The sequence below is a fragment of the Pollicipes pollicipes genome, unplaced genomic scaffold (genome assembly GCF_011947565.3).
Source record: "Pollicipes pollicipes isolate AB1234 unplaced genomic scaffold, Ppol_2.1 Scaffold_5724;HRSCAF=6776_pilon_pilon_pilon, whole genome shotgun sequence".
Classification (NCBI taxonomy): domain Eukaryota; kingdom Metazoa; phylum Arthropoda; class Thecostraca; order Pollicipedomorpha; family Pollicipedidae; genus Pollicipes; species Pollicipes pollicipes.
The window spans coordinates 26,936,079-26,951,322 of NW_023596746.1; the positions used below are offsets into that span (position 1 = coordinate 26,936,079).

Consider the following 15,244-nt stretch of genomic DNA (forward strand, 5'->3'; position numbering starts at 1 on the left):
TACTACTTCATTCCAGCACGCCCATTCATACTGGCCATGGTCATGTTAACGCCCCCATGCACCGGCTATTCGGCCCATGACCAGCCAATGCATCGGCAATCAGGACACATTCGACAAGGCTGGTGCAAACGTCATATTTTAGTCACAGGGCAATTCATTTAAAATAGCGATGTCACGAAAGGAACACCGCCGGAATCTGGCCGTTCCACTCGGCTGCGGATCGGCAGGGAACTCCCGTTGGGTGGCTGCCCAACCGACGCAGTGCAGATGCAGCGCAGACATGCTGTTCGCAACTGCTCGGGTATGGCGTTGGAATGCCTCATCTCAGTTGTGAGAGGCACGAGCAGGGCACAAGCCTTATCGTATCGATGTCAGACAAAAGCAAAACGCAACAAAACTGCGTCTGCCAAGGTTGTGGTACGCATCTTATCGCGATCAGTTATGAAACAATCGTCATGAAAGCGGGCACATGCGATACCAATTCACCCGATTCGTAGACTCCTCAGTGAGTTCAATCCCCTCCGCGGCTAGCCTCCACGCTCGCCCACCTAACCAGCTTATGCCCAGGCCGAAATCACGTGTCTTATAGGAAAGAGGGCTACAACATGACGGGAACACCGTGCTTAGGGTATTAAGAATCTTAACCGAATGAACCGTGCTGGTGTTCCCTCCGGCTAACCTTTAAAGATAGTAACTAAAGTGTCGGACACACCAATTTGCGATAATTCTAGTGCTTTGTTTTGCAAGAGAATAAGTCAAGCTAGAATGCACCACCCTTATCAGTCACAGACATACCTGACCACAAAGGACAACAGCCGTAGTCAGTGCTAAAGTATATATTGTCGTCATATCTCTTGATGAAGCGGTCACGTTAATACCAACAAGCGTCTGCATTTCGCGCAGTCCCCACACCCAAAAGGAGCGGGGCACATAATTCATTATGACCGAGATCATTACCCTAGCCAAACGATGGAAACCAAAATAAGTCGATCAAATAAATAATAGCCGAAAATAAGGCGTAGCCTGGACCTCACTTTACGTCAGTGCAATAAAGTTAAGCAATACATGTACATAACAAGGGATAACAACTTTTGTTCAACAACATCGCAGTCCGTCACCAGAAACACTTAGCTTTGGTAAAAACCTTAACGTGCTTCGGACTAAACAAGCCCAAAACTGAGTGTATCTTGCATCTCGTAGCACCACCACCACTCTACTACATTCATTACAAACTGGCCTAGGACGAGGTACTGGTCGAGGCAAGAACAGCGTCGTCACCTGGAAGCGAGCTCTTAACAACGGCGCGGGCCTTGGCGCGCGGCTTCGTGTATTTCGAAACAGCTCGCTCGCGCAAACGGTCCCTAGCGTATCGTTCTTACCATTGGTCACCCCAACATATCTAAAACATATACAAAACTTTTGATCGAAAAGCTAACTGCAGCCACAACTGCCATCGAGTTCGACCAGCGAAGGCACTGAGTATTACGCATCGATATCCCGTGTCGTTTTGATCGCAGGGCTGGCGGCGGACCCTCGAAGACTGGCCTATTCCACAACGCCCGGACCGCATCGGCATCCTCCCCTCCGGTCCGAACATGGACTGGTCGGACTGTGACGTCACACCAGCTCCACGCACATGGCGATGCCCATGCCGCCGCCGATGCAGAGCGCGGCCACGCCCTTCCTGAGGCCGCGGGACTTGAGCGCGTGCAGGAGCGTCACCAGGATGCGTGCGCCTGAGGGCAGTCAGTGGCGAGGTCAGACGCCTCCATCCGACGCAGGGTCGAGACCAGGGGGCATCGTCGCATCAGAGGCTCGGCGCCATACGCACGGCAATACACTGGCTGATATCGCTGGAAGGGCCGGCGCTAGTCCGCTATACATTCATAGCAGTAACGCAGTACAACATACCACCCCCGGTTGCAGGGCGGGTTGATTCGGCCGCGTCACACGCCGTGCCCGGCGCGGCCAGCACAGCGCGCCGTGCCCAGTGCGGCCGGCTCAGCGCGGCCGTGCCAAGGCAGCGGGCGCGGCGCAGCTGGCATTGCCGTGGGCGGGTGGCCCAGCCGGGCCGTCGGACCCGGCGGGGCGACCCGCCTGTCACCGCCGTCCAAATAAACGGTCCGGCTCCGGGGGTCGGTCGCTGGCCTCGAGCCCCGCGCGGCGACAGTGGCGCCACCTGCACACGACACGACCGCGTGCCGCCCACCACGCCCGCGTACCCCCTGGCCGCAACAGCCGGTCCCGCCCGGCACACTACACACGTCAGCGCATTGGAAAGGAGCACCCGAAACAGTGGTGCGGCTGGCGGCGACGGGACACGACAGGGGACGGCGGCCCGCGCGAAGGAGGCCTTGCTTTGGTGTCTTACGAGAGCAGGCGTGTCACCGCGGATGCTTTCTTACAAAAGGAATGCTTCAAATTGTCAGATGTCCAGCAAAGACAACTACAAGCACATCGGGCTCACCACGTCTCCTGTCGTCAAGGAGTGCGTGGAACTGGCAAAACTAAATCAAAGTCATCCAATGTGACACGCTACAACTCTTATAACTTCTTGTTTTCCCGCCGGCACTCGGCAAGAGAACTCGTGGCCAGCGCACGGCGTCGAGCGTAAGCTGCCGTCGTCTGGCCGCACGCCTCAAACGCTGACCGACAGCAGGGACTCGTGGGCACCGGGCCGGACCCGGAGCCGGAGGCCTGTCCTCGCCCGGCGCGAGGCCAGCCACGCGGACCGCACCAGGGAGATTGGTCGACAGCACACGCTCGTCTGAGTGCCGCACCGACCGACCCGCCGGAGTTCTTAGCCCGGCTGCGGCGCCGACGCCCCCCGCCCCCCCCCCCCCCTCTCCCGCCGGTACTGACCGGAGCCGCCGAGCGGGTGGCCGAGTGCGATGCTGCCGCCGTGGACGTTGACCTTGTCGAGCGGCGCGCCCAGCGTGCGCTGCACGGAGATGGCCTGCGCCGCGAACGCCTCGTTCAGCTCGAACAAGTCCACGTCGTCCATGGTCCAGCCGGCCCGCTCCAGCTGCCGACGGGGCGCGTCGTAAGGGCCCTGTCTGACCGGTGTGGCGGTGGGACACGCTGGCTCGACGGAAAGCGTGGCTAGGCCGCGGAGAGCTGGCGCAATTGGGGGGGGGGGACACGATGGCCAACCCCCCCCCCCCTCCCCCCTCCAAGGACGATGCTGACAAGGCCTCAACAATGGATAAAAAACAACGGATTCCTGCCGTCATAATACGGTCAAATTCTTAGTGATGACTGAGCCTACCCTGGAGTGTATACTTAAACCTACTAACTATCACGATCCCAATTCATCTGGCCATGTACTCGTATCTGTATATCCATCATGCGCAAAACGTCACCCGCCTGGTGCTGGCGCCATCTATCAGCGGCTACCACCACCTGCAGTTCACTCACGGCCAGTCTGGTGGCGGGGATGGGCCCGGTGCCCATGATTTCCGGCTCGACGCCGCACGAGGCGGAGGAGACGACGCGCGCCAGTGGCACCACCTGTCGCCGGGCCGCCTCATCAGCGGCCATGAGCAGGACAGCGGCGGCACCGTCGTTCAGGCCCGAGGCATTGCCGGCCGTCACCGTGCCCGTGCCGTCCTGTCCGGGAGAGGGAAATGGGTGAGCACGCCCGCCGGCTGGCCCGCACATGGCGGGAGAAAGGTGGTTCCATACCACACGAGGGTGTGGAAAGCAGCCGCGCAGATAACGCAGCACCCACGTGAGGGCTATATTTGGATGCTCGGAACACATATATGGTTGTTTTTTGTGCCACAACATTCACACTAGCTTTACAATGCACTGACCAGAAGTTGGCCAGCTGCCGGTCTCAACATTGTTCTGAAGTGGCCGCGGCTGAAAAGCTTATTCACCGAGTTCAAATTGTTTGTCGTTGATTGATACAAGTGAGCGCACATACCAGTGAATCCACCCCGTGAACTTGGTGTCTGTAGATCTCCTAGTTTGAGATATTCGGGTGGTTAAATTGACCCCCACCCAAACGTGTATCTTTCGACCGGCCACGCGGGCGCGCATGTAACATATTTCTTTAATAGCTGCAGCTGAAAAGCCGATTTACACATTATAAGTTTCCTCCCGTTTTAAAACGAACAAGTCAGTAAGCCCTTTCGATAGAACAAATATCTCGGTACAACTGCAACGGCCAGCCTGTCGCTTCCGTTGTAGATAACAAGGGACATACCCAGTGGTAAATCCCAGTAGTCGAAGCCAAGTCAGGGGGAGGCAGCATGGACCGTTTGGTGTGCTGCTGGGCTCGCCCCACGCCGCTCAAAATACAACAATCGCGAGCCATATTAAGGCCCAGGCCTGATCAAGCTGAGTGACCTAAGAATATGTGAGCAGACACGATCCGGGTGATCACACCTTTATCACTTGGATGGGCTCAGCGAGGTGACCCATCGACCTCCGCACCGACGTCATTCGAGACTCAAGCCTCTCCGACAAAGCGCATGATCGAAGTCAAACAATAGGGCCATTCAAAACTGAACGCTCGGTACCAGAGACAAACAACAAGAGTGAAGACAAAAGCGGACCCGAGCGACGGCAGGAAGTGACTGGATGGCTGCACAAAGGGCGCCGCAGTGACACATTCGACGATTGTTTGCCATCCAGAGCCACAGACAAAGAGGCGGCACAATCAGGCGGGTCGCCACCAACACACCGGCACAGTGTGGGGGAGGAGGGGGAGGGGAGTCAGCGGTGCGAGCGGCGCAGCGGCAGCCGTCACACAACACCGGATCGCCGAGGTCAGGGCCCGTGTGGGTCCCGAGCGCACGTCAACACGACAGTAGCAGCGGCAGATGCGCGCGGCTGCTTGGACGAGCAGCCGTCAGGAGGGGACGCAGCGCAACATGGCTAAACATTAACACGAATGCACGTTCGGTGAATGAAGGGCTACTCCTCATAATGAGTCACACATCGCGAGCAGCATCTGGTTAGAAATACAGACGTTGTCACGTTCAGCGTCCAACGACCTGGACGACAAGACCTCACGCCTCTCACACTTCGCATTCCGAATGAGAAAACAGTGAGTGATTTTTTAATCGTACTCAAGGCTGCAAAGTGGCTGCACGATACAGTCCCTCACAGCCGGAGCATGGAGTCAAAACAGCACAGGATATTAACTTCCCGGCTATAAATCCGAATCTCTTGGAGAAAAATATACTGCGAGCACAGAAAGAACGCCGAACAAAACCCCGCATCACCTATGTCGAAGGTCTGTTTTGTTTCTCATCTCTTACCTGCTGCGCCTGCAGCCTATCCGTACAACAGGACCAACAAGGCCCCACCTGCAAATTCGTCGGCCCGTTATCGCCGCCGGCAACCTCCTTACCGCTCACCTTGATGAAGGCCGGCTTCAGCTTGGCCAGCGCCTCGACGGTGGTGCCGGGCCGCGGGAACTCGTCCCGCGTGACGTCAACGGTGCCCTTGCGGGAGGTCACGGGCACGGGCACCAGCTCGGCGGCGAACAGGTCCGCCGCCTGCGCCGCCTCGGCCAAGTTCTGCGAGCGGCAGGCGAACTCGTCCTGCTCCTGCCGCGTGATGGCGAACTGGCGCGCCACGTTCTCCGCTGCCGGCATAGGCGCGGTCAGAGGTCAACGGCTGCTGCTCAAGGTCAATGTGAACGTCAAAGTTAGAGGCCAGGGTCACGATGCCGTGGGATTACAAGGTCAACGCTCAGAGTTGGATTGCGAGGTCACGGTCAAGGGTCATGGTCGGAGTAAATGGTCGGGACAAGTCAGGGATCAGAGGTCAGAGGTCATGGTCAGGGATCAGGATTTGGGGACCATTTTTCGGAGTCAGGTGGCCATGGGCGAGGGACGCGGCGGGCATGACGTGAATAAGGAGAGTGGCCTGCTATCCCAAACTTACAAATGGAGCATAATGAATCTTGGAGGCTTCCAAAGTGCATGGCAAACGGGTGGACAAGAGTGCCTTGTAACGAGCTACCGCCTTGTCCCCCTCCCACACACGCACCAACGCACGCACATTTCTGCCCCCCCCCCCCCCCATCTTGAATCCTGGCGACGCCATCTACCCGGAGTCTGGGTCCGGGGTCGGGATAGGGTGAGGGACAGGAGAGAAGGGGGCAGAAGGCAGGGAGCCTGGCTATAACGCCCGGGCATGCAGTGCAGAATTAGTGTTCATGGTGCGAAGTAGCGAAGCTTGTATGAAACTTGACACGAATGACTTTTAACAACACGTAATCTATGCACAAGTGGTGCAGGGTGTCCCGAGTATGATGGGAGCATAGGAGACCGACAAAGACTAGTGGGCATTAGAGCACATGTCGTCATTAAGTATGAGGGGCCTTCATTTGGGTTCCAACAGCTCTGGCTGAATGCTGGTCCGTCACATTCAAGACACAGCAAGGCTTACACTGGTCCCAGGTCAGGATGCTAATGACAACTCACATCCCGAGGAATGCTGATTGCAATTCCGTACACTTTTCGGGTCCCCGGGCGCCCAACAGTTTCCGGTTTTAACATCATGTTAATGCACAATCTTGAAAACAATGCTTGCACAGCCAAAAAGTATCATCAGAGCCCTCCTCCTAATAAGTTTTGCTGTGCGTCGTCCTTGGGCCCCAATCGTACTCGCGGAAAACAAGCAACTCGAAAACTTTCTTGTGTGGTCACCCCGGTTCCTCCAGTTCACGAATCCTTCCTACACAATGTCAAACAGATTAAAAAGGAACCCAATCACCTCGGCTGAGTTCAGCCGTCAGCCTCCTGCCGACGCCCACTCGTCTCATTAGCAGCGGCTAATGAGACGAGTGGGGCGACAACAGACAGCCACCCTCAGCTAATCGCCCGCCGATTACCAGCCAGCTGTTGGTGCAGGCGCGAGGCGGGCCCCCGGCTCGTGTCGAGACCCCAGCCCGACAGAGGCCAGGCACGCGGGGTAGGCTCCGCCTCACGTCGACCCCAGCCCGACAGAGGCTGGTCGCCTTCCCAGTCACGCGAGGCGGCTGGGCGGGGGGGGGGGGGGGGGTCGAGGTGAGGTGGTCGTCAATCCAATATAGGTACAGTTCGGGCGGAGCGCACATCCTCCGAGAGGGCGCTTGTGATTGTATGTTACACTGGATTGCTTCAGTAGAGATGTGACACGAGTCGGGTTGTTTTTCATAAGTACGGAACGTGTCGTAGGATTGTGGTAAAATATTATTAGCCTCAGGAGACGCTGGCTCACAGTGTCTCTTGACGATTCATCGGATGACCTTTCCATTAGCCTTAGAGCTCATGACATGGTATTGTTGTGGGACGGTTTGGAGACTGTACCGTCTGGAGCAGTGCCAGTAAGGGGTTGACCATACTTGGTTATGGCATCGCGGATGTGTTTGCCGAAGGAATGGACAGGGTAACTGTTAATGGCTTTCATTTAATTTACATTTAATTTTCATTTAATTTTTTAAATATAATTTTATCACTTATTCTATTATTATCTATTATTTATTATTATTAATTTCTAAGTTTCATTTGATTTACTTTCTGCAACTGTCAGTGCACAAATTTCCATGATGAACGATGTTTTATCGCCACGTTCACGTAAATCTTTATGGCGCTAGCCTTGTATTTGTCAGGGCAGTGCTCCAGCAGGTTAGGTATTGGCCCGAGTCTGTCGTTTGCGATAGACAGTGGTCGTAAAGGATCTGAAGTTACCACCCAAATACATTTCAAGACGGCTGATCTTGCCATTAGGGCTTAGTTCGAAAAAAACACCCTTGAAAAGCTCATGAAAAAAGTGTGCTTATGAAAAACAACCCGACCTGTAACATTCTCAATTGAAGCAATCCAATGTAATACACAGGTACAAGTGTCCTCGCTGAGACTACGCGCTCCGCTGGAATTGTAACTACATTGAATTGACGGCGACCTAACTTAGCCGACCGATCACAACGCGCATCCAGACGGCCCCTCCCCCAACTCCCCCCCCCCCAAAAAAAAAACATACGGAATCCCACCATGACCAGCGACTCACCAAACAGACGGTGGACAAAACCGCTATTGTAAACAGATGCTGCAATGTGAGACGGCTAGACGTGCTCGAGGCCATATACATCCGCGACATGGAGCCATCTATCAAGAGACGCGTCAACGCGCGGAGAAGCCTAGCCCTCTACGAACGGGCCCCGCTGAGTGCACGGATAAGGCCTTACATGACAAAATAATGTAACTGAGAAAAAGGGAGGCGATTTAGCGGTTTAAAATAAGCTTCCATGGGTTTTTGCCTTAAAGCAGTTCCCTCATGACACCTAGCGCGTATCGCGTATTCGTAAACAGATGAAAAATGAAAAGAGGTACGCTGGCATCCGTAACTTGCGTCAACAAATCGTGGGTGATAATTCGAATTTCAAGTTAGGTATTATGCCCTGAGAATGCCAAAAATTGACGTGACGCCGACGAGATACAAGAACTTGCGACAGAAGCATGGTTCACTTGCACTGTTCTAGTAGTGAACAGTCCGACTGATTTATTTTTGACAATTTTGCTTCTGCACTTAACAGTTTTTGATTGTTTAAAGAACGACTTTGCTTCTGTCGCTAGCAATCAGCCCAGAACGCAAGCACTTGATCAGCAAGATGATCAGGTACGTCTTGAAAGATAACAAGCAACGAGGCAGCTGTTATTTTCAACGACCAATGTTTACTACACAACCTGCTTCCGAAACACACACACGCACACACACACACTCACACATTTACATTATATATATATATATATATATATATATATATATATATATATATATATATATATATATATATATATACATCGATGTGTATACTCGGCATACACGCTTTACCCGTGGTGTCCACGCGATTGCCGCCCGACGTCGTCATCACCAGCCATCCATCCCCATTACCAAGGGCCCGTCGGCCGCCCGTGACTCACCAGTGACGCCCATGTGGATGTCGCTGAAGGCGTCCATGAGGCCGTCGGTCAGCATGCTGTCTCGCAGCTCGCCGTGGCCGTACTTGACGCCAGAGCGCATCTGCAGAAGGTGCGGGGTCTGCGACATGGACTCCTGGCCGCCGGCCACCACCACCCGCGCCTCGCCGCACCGGATCGCCTGCGCCGCATTGCAGATGGCCCTGGCGGGCGGCCGCAGCCGGCCGGAGTCAGCGGCAGGGCACGCCGAACACGGCGCTGGCCGAGCGCGGCTGGTCAAAATAGTGTATATATATATATATATATATATATATATATATATATATATATATATATATAGATAGATAGATAGATAGATAGATGGATAGATAGATAGATAGATAGATATATACGGCTGCCCTGCCCCTGGCTGATATATATGTATATATCACATATATATATATATATATATATATATATATATATAAACATGTACATTTATCTGAAAAGACGAGTGACAACGTCTGAAGAACAAGTGATCACATCTTTATACGAGCACAACGCCCGAACACGGGTATTTTTCACATGTCTGAGCCGCCTCTAGTCAAAACGCCGCTGCTGCACTGGGTCGTTTTCGAGCCAGCACGGCTACGTGGCAGGCCAGTGTACCGGCTGCCTGAGCGTGAGCAGCTCACTTGAGGCCGGAGCCGCAGACCATGTTGACGATGCTGGCCGGCACGTGAATAGGCAGCCCAGCGCCGACGGCTGCCTGTCGCGCCGGGTTCTGACCCTGGCCTGCCACCATCACCTGTCGCAGGCACAAACACCGCTCACCGTCACTGTCCGGTCCTGTCCGGGGGGGGGGGGGGGGACCACCCACCAGACAGGACCCGTCTAGGTAGCAGAACACTGGGCCCGTCTGGTCCTACCGCAAATGCTGCGTTCGCCGTAACAGTGAGGTGCCGCCCCAAACATGTAACTGTTCATGCCTGGTCATGCCCTGACCACACTGTTGATGCCCAGGTCTGTCTGCGGGGTACGGTCTATGCCCTCTGACTGCTGGTCTATGGCCTCTGACTGCTGGTATATGGCCTCTGACTGCTGGCCTCTGTCTGCTGGTACATGGCCTCTGGAGCAAAACTCACTGGTCCTGTCCAGACACGCAAAACCCTGGTGCTGTCGGGTACCACCTGTGCCATAGAATATGCTGCAAATGCCAGCTGACTGATTCTGTTCAGAGCACAGGGCACAAGGACGTTACTTTAGTTAAAAACAGGAGACAAAGGCAATGTCTTTGGGAAACATATTCAACTTCCTCATCCCAACTGGAATATTGTCTGTAATCTGTAGTTCGTAGCGTGGACTCTGCAGTCCTACATATACAATTTGTACTTTTTCTGACCGAAATAAAGAACAAAATACATGGAATGTATCAAGAAATGGTAACAAGTGCACGTGAAAAACTGAGGCAAACTGACCTGGCCGAGCACCACTTCGCTGACATCGGCCGGGTCGACGCCCGCTCGAGAGAGCACCTCACGGATCACTATGCTGCCCAGCTCATGACTCTTAATGGAGGACAGCGCGCCGAGGAATGATCCTGAAAACGGTCCAAAAACATCTGAGCCTGGCTGAAATGGTGGGGTGAATGGTCGAAATGAATAGTACAATGGTCATTGAACTTTTTAGTTTATATTGTAGCACATACACACAAGCATTTCAATAATTATTTTCAGTCCAGACAATATTGATAGCATGTTGACAAATAGATGCTTGGAGGCTTACCAATTGGAGTTCGCAGAGCTGACACAATAACAACTTCGTTGAGCTTGGAATCCATTTTAAGATTACTGCAAAAAACAATAGAAAAGGACAATATGTTAGCTTGCTCATGCTGATCTACAATTGAAATGTTCAAACCAAACTGAGATGGTCCATTATATTCCCACTGTCTTTACACCTTAGCTGATAATTCAAATACCACAATGTACAAGGGTAATTTCTCACCCTTTTGGTGCACAACCAATGTTGCATGGTGACAATCAATAGGCCAGTCACATGACAAGTGCAGGAAAGGAGGATGGCAGTCTGACTAATTCTAACATACATACTCCAATTAAGGCCCCTAAGTCTCCACACCTGCACCACTGATGCAAGCATTCATTTTATAATGCATCAACACAGTGTGCAGAAGTGGGGACAACTAGGCTATGCCTCAGCATGATCAGTGATGTCAAAATGTCACTCAAATGCAAATTACCGCATTTTTATCAGACCTATGGCAATTAACTCGCGCCTGAGTGGCCGGTTGGATACCTTTCGCTCGGGTGGGGGTGGGGGTGGGTCAATTTGACCCAACTGAGATCTCAGGAACTAAGAGAGCTAGAGACACCACATTTACACGGTGTGTTGGCCTGTACCTGAAATCACTTCGGTCAAGGTTTGAGGTTCCTAGGTCATGACCTTTGGGTCAAATAGGTCAAACAAGGTCAATTTCCAGGTTGGTCTCCAAAGTACCCCCCAGAGCCTAGATACCTGTTCTAAGCAAAAAGTCACTTGATCATTTAAGTTCAGTGACCTTGTTTGACCTTTTGAAGGTCATGTCAACCAAAGTCATACAAGGCTGCTTTAAGTTTCACATTTGAATAAGCGACAAAGATTACACTATGCAGTGTATTCCTACAAACAAAATGTTGACCCAGATCATTTTAGGTCAGTAACCTATTCTGACCTTTGTTAAGTGCATGTAAGATGTATGAGGCAGTTCCTGCCCTCAATACATTGGAAGTGAGCACCACAAAACACCACATCCATCAAGCCCTAGAGTACTAAAACAGATTGACTTTGACCTTAATCTGACCTTTAAAACTCCTTAGGTCAGTGGAATTTGTTCAATTGTTGTGTTGCCTAAGAAAGTATCTTAGAGATGTATGGTCTCGTCTAACACGACGTCGTTGCATCAAATTGAACGATTCCCTGGAAGTTGACTTCGCAGAATCCATGACCTGACTTTGACCTGCCGTAGGTCAGTCAACTTATATGGTACATCTAAATTTTATGTCAGACGATCCGCTATTTAATTGCCTACAGCCATGCAAAGTTTGGCGCGGCTGCACCGCGCCGTTCATAAACCATTCTGGAAAAACCTTTGGGGGGTCAACTTGACCCCTTCCCGAGCGCGTGTTAACTCATTTGTATCATACATTATATTGCATTTTGAGTCTAACCTAGCACAGCCTCAACTAAGCTGATCTAACCCTTTTAACACGCGCTCGGGCGGGGATCAACTCCCCTCCCCCCCCCCCCCCCCGATGGTTTGCGGAATGATTTTCGAACGGCGCGGCGTAGCAGCGCCAAATCTTACACTGGTGTAGAAAATTGAATCGCGGATCGTTTGGTATCAAAATTAAGATACACATTGTACGGTCAATGGCCTATGACAGGTCAACATCAGACCATGGTTTCAGCAAAGGCAATGTCTACAGACTCGTGCAATCTGACGAGACAATGGAGTGTTAGACGGAGCTGTACATCTCTGAGATAGTTTCTTAGGCAACACAACAATTGAGTAAACAAATTTCATCAAACTAGGGTCATGTATGAAGGTCGGACCAAGCTCAAAAGCAACCTGTATTTTACTGCAGAGCTTGCTGTATGGGGGTAGTTTCTTGTGCTCATTTCAAATTTATCAGTGACAGGAACCACATCATACATCCATGGACTTGGTCCATGGTCCATGAACTTCTTTAAGGGCAAAGCAGTTTGCCGACCCAAAATGACCCAGGTCATCATCTTGCTTCTAGGAACATACCGCCTTGTGTTATCCTTGATGCTTATTCCAATGCAAAAATAAAAACTGTCTTGTATGATTTTAGTTACCATAACCTTCTAAAAGTCAAACACAGTAACTGACTTTAGATGCACACCCAGAACCTTCTGGTGTGAACAGGTATCTACATTAACAGCAGCTGCAAGATAAGTTCTAGGGACACCTTAGACACCAATTTAGAGTTTAGCTTTCATTGACCTTATTTGAACCAACAGTCATGACCTGAAAGCCTCAATTTTTGATGAAGTAAGTTCACATACAGGTCAACACACCCTGTAAATTTGGCATCTCTAGCTCTCTTAGTTTCTGAGATCTCAGGGGGATCAAATCAACTCCCACCCGAGTGAGAAGTATTCAACCACCCACATGGGGTGCATGTTAAGGCTTGCACATACCTGATCTGGGAGAAAAATTCTGGACTACTTCTTTCAGACTCAGAGCCAATGGGTTCACATACTAGAATGGGCACATTTCCAGACTCAGCCAACAATAAAGGATTAGCTAGCAACTGGCCAATGACAACTGACACAGGCTCAGGACAGCTGTGCCACAGAATAGTGCAGCACATGGACCTTCCATTATCCTGTCTGAGAGAATGGCAGAGAACAACTGACCTGTGGAACTGGATGGGACTTGGGTGATCTGTTCAGGGTATAGGAAAAGCCTTGCTCAGTATATGTTCTGAGACCAAACCCCACATACAAACCATTTGAAACAGATATATTGTTTGATGTATTCTGTTTGTTATGTCTGCAATGAGAGTCAGTGCTGGGGCAGATCATAGCATTTCATTTTCTGGACTTATGCAATGCACAGTACAAGGAAAATTTTCAGGATGACACACCACTGATAGAATTTCAGCACATGTGCTCTATGTATCAGAATGTCCAGAGCTTGGTCTATGGTTGCCACCAATGTCAAGGCAATTTGAGAGCAATTGTCTAAAGGAATTATGTTCTTGCAAGGTTAATTTCAGGCAAAGGTTCTTAGAAAACTTATCACCCAAACATCACCACAAAATTTGGCACAATTTGGTCCGGCCTGAGCTTGGCCCATCCAAGCACCAGGTTCTGCTCGCTGATGTCATGTATGCATCCTGTAAAGCTGATTGAATTCTTGCTGACTGGCTTGTGTGCCTTTACCCCAGTCTGTAAGACATGGATGTCTTGACAGGATCTTGTTAGGACAGGGCTGGAATAAGAACCGATCTTTTAGAATTAATTCATGACAGGATTTGGTAACTTTTAAGGAAGAAATCCCTCCATTGCTCTAAAATAGCATGGGTAGTTGACAATACAAACAACTGAAATAATAGGTAAAATATTGCAGACCACCCCTATGTCATCACACCATCGGTCCATTCGCCAAGAAGAAAAGCTGGCTGCCTGCACATATCTTGTCCACTGGTTTGCCACCATTCGCAGACTGGCCTTTCACAGGGACTGAACGAATGGGCGCGAACCAGAAAGAGAAATCGTCTGATAACTTGGCCATGTCTACGTCGTGAAAACACGAATAAAGTCAGAGAAGAAGTCTCAAAGGGCATGCACATACAATCTACTCAGTTCAAAGGCAGCATGCAGTGCTCACCCGACCAACACCGGGACCAACACCCTCCCCTCGAAGCAGAACTCGTAAAGGGCGCGCTCTCTGGCGGGCCGGGAGGGAAGAGGATGTTTGTAGCAGCAGCGGCATAACTGACCCCATTTATTCAGCTGATAATGCAGTGGCTCTCAATCTCACAACATGCATTTTGCCCGACAATACTTTTCGAAGTTTCGTACCGAAATATTTTACTTCAAACATGAGTTGGCACATGCACCTCATTATTTGAGGAAGCTATCAGCAGCTCTTCTTGTAGAAACGAGTTATGAGTGTTTTAAACTAAATGAATTGAATATCACTGAGATGGAAAGCAGCCACAGCAGTAAAGGCAGTCAAATTGACTAAAACTGGCATTTATGGTTAATTGAATCCCGGGCCTCTAAATTACCTCAACTTTCAACACCGACAGACCGGAGCGCTCCGAAAATTGTGGAGATGCAATAATACTTCAATGCACCGTATCACTGAGGCGACAGACGATTGAAAATCAAAATTGTGACCAATGTTTTGATCAGACATCGCCTTGGGTGAGAAGTAATGACGTCACTGATTATCACGAACCAAGAGGCTAAAGCTTGGGATCGAAATGTGATGCAAGCGCGCTCTCACCAGCATCAGAAGATCGGCATCCCGGTAGCCGCTGACCGCGGCGGCCGGTCGACCACAGAGGCGCGCCCAGGCACGCGCACGGTAACGTATTTCACCACTCTATCCCTTCCCAGCCTACGAATCCACCGGTATCCACCTCCCCACGCCCAACCCCCTGAGTCACCGCGATTGCAGGCTTCGACCGGCCAACCACGGCCGCGGTGCGTGGCTGCCTGGTCTTGCTGTTGGCTGTTGCAGCCGCCACTGGTCCCATTGCTGCGGCCAACCTTGCTGCCGCGGCCGAAGAAGGCCGGTTCAAAGA

General features: G+C 51.4%; 1 protein-coding gene across 2 annotated transcripts; it reads right to left on the reverse strand.

Annotated features, from left to right (window-relative positions):
• Positions 1-816: 816 nt before the first annotated feature.
• Positions 817-14,385, reverse strand: Acat2 (Acetyl-CoA acetyltransferase 2). 2 transcript variants are annotated; one of them, XM_037226732.1, is made up of 10 exons: positions 14,320-14,360; positions 13,808-13,920; positions 10,686-10,750; positions 10,379-10,500; positions 9,596-9,708; positions 8,925-9,124; positions 5,370-5,599; positions 3,418-3,609; positions 2,863-3,025; positions 817-1,736 (listed from the first exon to the last, which is right to left on the reverse strand). In XM_037226732.1, the coding sequence occupies exons 3-10, from the start codon at positions 10,738-10,740 to the stop codon at positions 1,618-1,620; spliced, it is 1,194 nt and encodes a 397-aa protein (XP_037082627.1). In that variant the 5' UTR covers positions 10,741-10,750; positions 13,808-13,920; positions 14,320-14,360; the 3' UTR covers positions 817-1,617. The 2 variants fall into 2 exon arrangements, with proteins under 2 accessions (XP_037082627.1, XP_037082626.1); XM_037226731.1 differs by lacking the exon at positions 13,808-13,920 and having other exon boundaries at positions 14,320-14,385.
• Positions 14,386-15,244: the final 859 nt, after the last annotated feature.

What these genes read in the sequence shown, in the direction of transcription:
- Acat2 (XM_037226731.1), bottom strand. Translation starts at nt 10,740, where the DNA reads ATGGATTCCAAGCTCAACGAAGTTGTTATTGTGTCAGCTCTGCGAACT. An exon ending in GTCTGCGGCTCCGGCCTCAA is followed by an intron (nt 9,125 to 9,595) that starts GTGAGCTGCTCA and finishes GCCGCCCGCCAG; the next exon opens with GGCCATCTGCAATGCGGCGC. An exon ending in CATCCACATGGGCGTCACTG is followed by an intron (nt 5,600 to 8,924) that starts GTGAGTCACGGG and finishes CTATGCCGGCAG; the next exon opens with CGGAGAACGTGGCGCGCCAG.